Raw genomic sequence first — 2572 nt, 5'->3', positions numbered from 1 at the left:
GCCTGGGGGTGCCTGCATCCCCCCACCTCCCCCTTTGCCTGGGGGTGTTGGCATCCCCCCACCTCCGCCTTTGCCTGGGGGTGTTGGCATCCCCCCACCTCCTCCTCCCTTGCCTGGAGGACCAGGAATGCTACCTCCCCCTCCCCCTCTTCCTGGTGGAATCCCTCCACCTCCTCCATTTCCTGGAGGCCCTGGTATTCCTCCACCTCTCCCTTTTGGAGTTCCTGCAGCCCCAGTTCTGCCATTTGGATTAACCCCAAAGAAACTTTACAAACCAGAGGTACAGCTCCGGAGGCCAAACTGGTCCAAGGTGAGAATTTCTGTCCATCTCTTCATCAGTAGATTTTAAGAGACCACTTCAGTTTCCTACTTTGCGTTTTGTGCATGGTTGGGCTTCCCTTTCTTATGGCTCACATCTGTCTGTCTTCAGGTTTCACTCATGTGTATGTTTATTCAGCAGATAATAGGCAAATCCTATATGCTGGATATCACTCGGGAGGGTTCTTCGAGCCCTATACTCTGCTACAAAACCTAAACTTATTCTTAAGTTAATATTTTTGCCCTTTTCTCTGAGGATATGAGTGCCATGGGATACCACACAGTTTGATAATAGTCATTTCACCAATCTGCAAGGTACTGATAAATTTTGCTGATCCAAAAGTCATGGATTTATGGATGCAGCTCCCTACCACTCCCACCCACCCCCACCCCGGTAAATAAGTTACACAGGATATGTTTGCATGGCACAGTGTGTGTTTGAGAGCGCTGTGATTCTGCATCAGCCTTTTGCTTCTGGAGACCAAGGTAGAATAAAGGAGCTTAGGGATTTGTTCATAAAGTGAACAAATTTGGTACAGTTCACCACCCTGATGGGAAAAGTGTAATGTAGAGCAAGGGAAGATGTGAAATAAAGCCTTAATGCTTCTAAAAGTAGAGGATTTGGGGTTAGAAGGAGGATAAGCAGCATAACTGATTCTAGTTGTTGAATAATCACCAGTAAACACATAACCTGGAATCATCGTCTCCTGGTCCCACCACAAAGAGCATAGCTGTTCTCTGTGTCTCAGGTTAGTCTTATTCTAGTATGATGTTGACAATAACCAGCCAGCTGCTTCTTTTGCATCTTAATCAGTTTTCTAGGATGGAAAGTACAGAGCTCAGTTTAGTAACTCTTAACACCTGCCTGTATCCACAGTTTGTCGCTGAGGACCTTTCCCAAGACTGCTTCTGGACAAAGGTGAAGGAGGACCGATTTGAGAACAATGAACTTTTCGCCAAACTTACCCTTACCTTTTCTGCCCAGACCAAGAGTGAGTCCTTTCCTCTTTCGTGCAAAGGGCCAGTGTAGGACTTAGAACATTTGTTAAGGGGGTCTCCCATTTCTTTCCCTTCCCTGGGTGAGGGTTGGAGAGAGCTGGGAGCTCCTATTCAGAAGAAAATAAGCTGGTTTTGTATTCTGGGGATGCTGGAGTTGGCAAAGAGAACTGTTGCATGTACGTATTTTTCCCCCCAGTTTTTTTGCATGTAGGTATTTTACATGCATGTAGGTATCTTACACAAGTGTAACTTGTGGGGATATGAGGTTAATGTGACAGAGCTCAGGCTGGTCTGAGAGTATCATTTTGATGATACTCTTGAATGGATTCTGGCACTGCCTTTAAGGCGCCTTCTTTAGACCTACATATGTAATTGATAAGAGCTGAGCAGAGTCTTTAGTAGGTGAGGTGGCTGAACAACTGTCTTTGTACAATAACAAAGAACCATATGTGATCCCTTTTCTTTTTTCCATTTCTTTCCAATATCTGATGCTTTCTCCTTCCTGGCACTTTGCTCCTGCAGCTTCGAAAGGTAAGAATACAGAAGAGCCTTGTAGCTGGGTCTCTTGAATATTAGAGAAAAAAATGAAACAGATGTAAAGGGATTTCTCTTTAGAAAACTAAGACTAGAAATTGGGGATTGATTTCTCTTTTGCTAGTTTTTTTTTAAGAGTCCAGAAGGACCAGTAGCTCTGATGTTAGCTGACAGGGAAGAAAATTATTTTAAGTTGAAGCTACAATATACTTGCTCTTTCTTTGGAAGGTGAGGGACAACTTAAATAATAACACTGTTACTTTACATTTGTGTTGCATTTTACAAATTTCAAAGTGCTTTAACATATTCTACCCTATTAGGACTGCAGAGAAACCTTATGAGATAGGTTGGGTGTATATTATCTCCGTTCCATAGCTTACATAGCCTTATTAGTTAGGTAGCTTGCCCGAGGTTTTATATGGCCAGATCCAGGGGTCTTGACTTCTGGTCTGTCTCTTCATATAAATTCTTGCTTTTCTTCTTCACCTTCATATCTTCCCCTTTATTTTAGAAGAGCTGATCTATTTTGCCCTTTTCTTTCTTCACTTCCTAATTCTTGTGGTTTCGTGCTGTCTTGTGATGGGACACTTACAGTTATTTCCCCAGAGGGATGCAGTATTTGCAAGGTATTGTCATGTACCTAATGACAGTTATAACCTAATAATTTTGTATTTCCATCTTCTTCCAGCTTTTTTGTTTATTTAGAGGTTTATTATGACCC

General features: G+C 42.8%; 1 protein-coding gene across 1 annotated transcript; it reads left to right on the top strand.

Annotated features, from left to right (window-relative positions):
- Positions 1-7: 7 nt before the first annotated feature.
- LOC114886905 (protein diaphanous homolog 1-like) lies at positions 8-1477 on the top strand (the record flags this gene model as incomplete). Its single annotated transcript, XM_029208067.1, has 2 exons — positions 8-310; positions 1196-1477. Coding segments are annotated over 2 exons (456 nt in total), but the record flags the coding sequence as incomplete, so codon positions are not given.
- Positions 1478-2572: the final 1095 nt, after the last annotated feature.

Source organism: Monodon monoceros, unplaced genomic scaffold, assembly GCF_005190385.1.
Source record: "Monodon monoceros isolate NGI ecotype Baffin Bay Population unplaced genomic scaffold, NGI_Narwhal_1 Contig4535_ctg1, whole genome shotgun sequence".
Classification (NCBI taxonomy): Eukaryota; Metazoa; Chordata; class Mammalia; order Artiodactyla; family Monodontidae; genus Monodon; species Monodon monoceros.
Note: the sequence above shows the minus strand (reverse complement) of the source record. Positions and strands in the feature narration are given on the sequence as shown.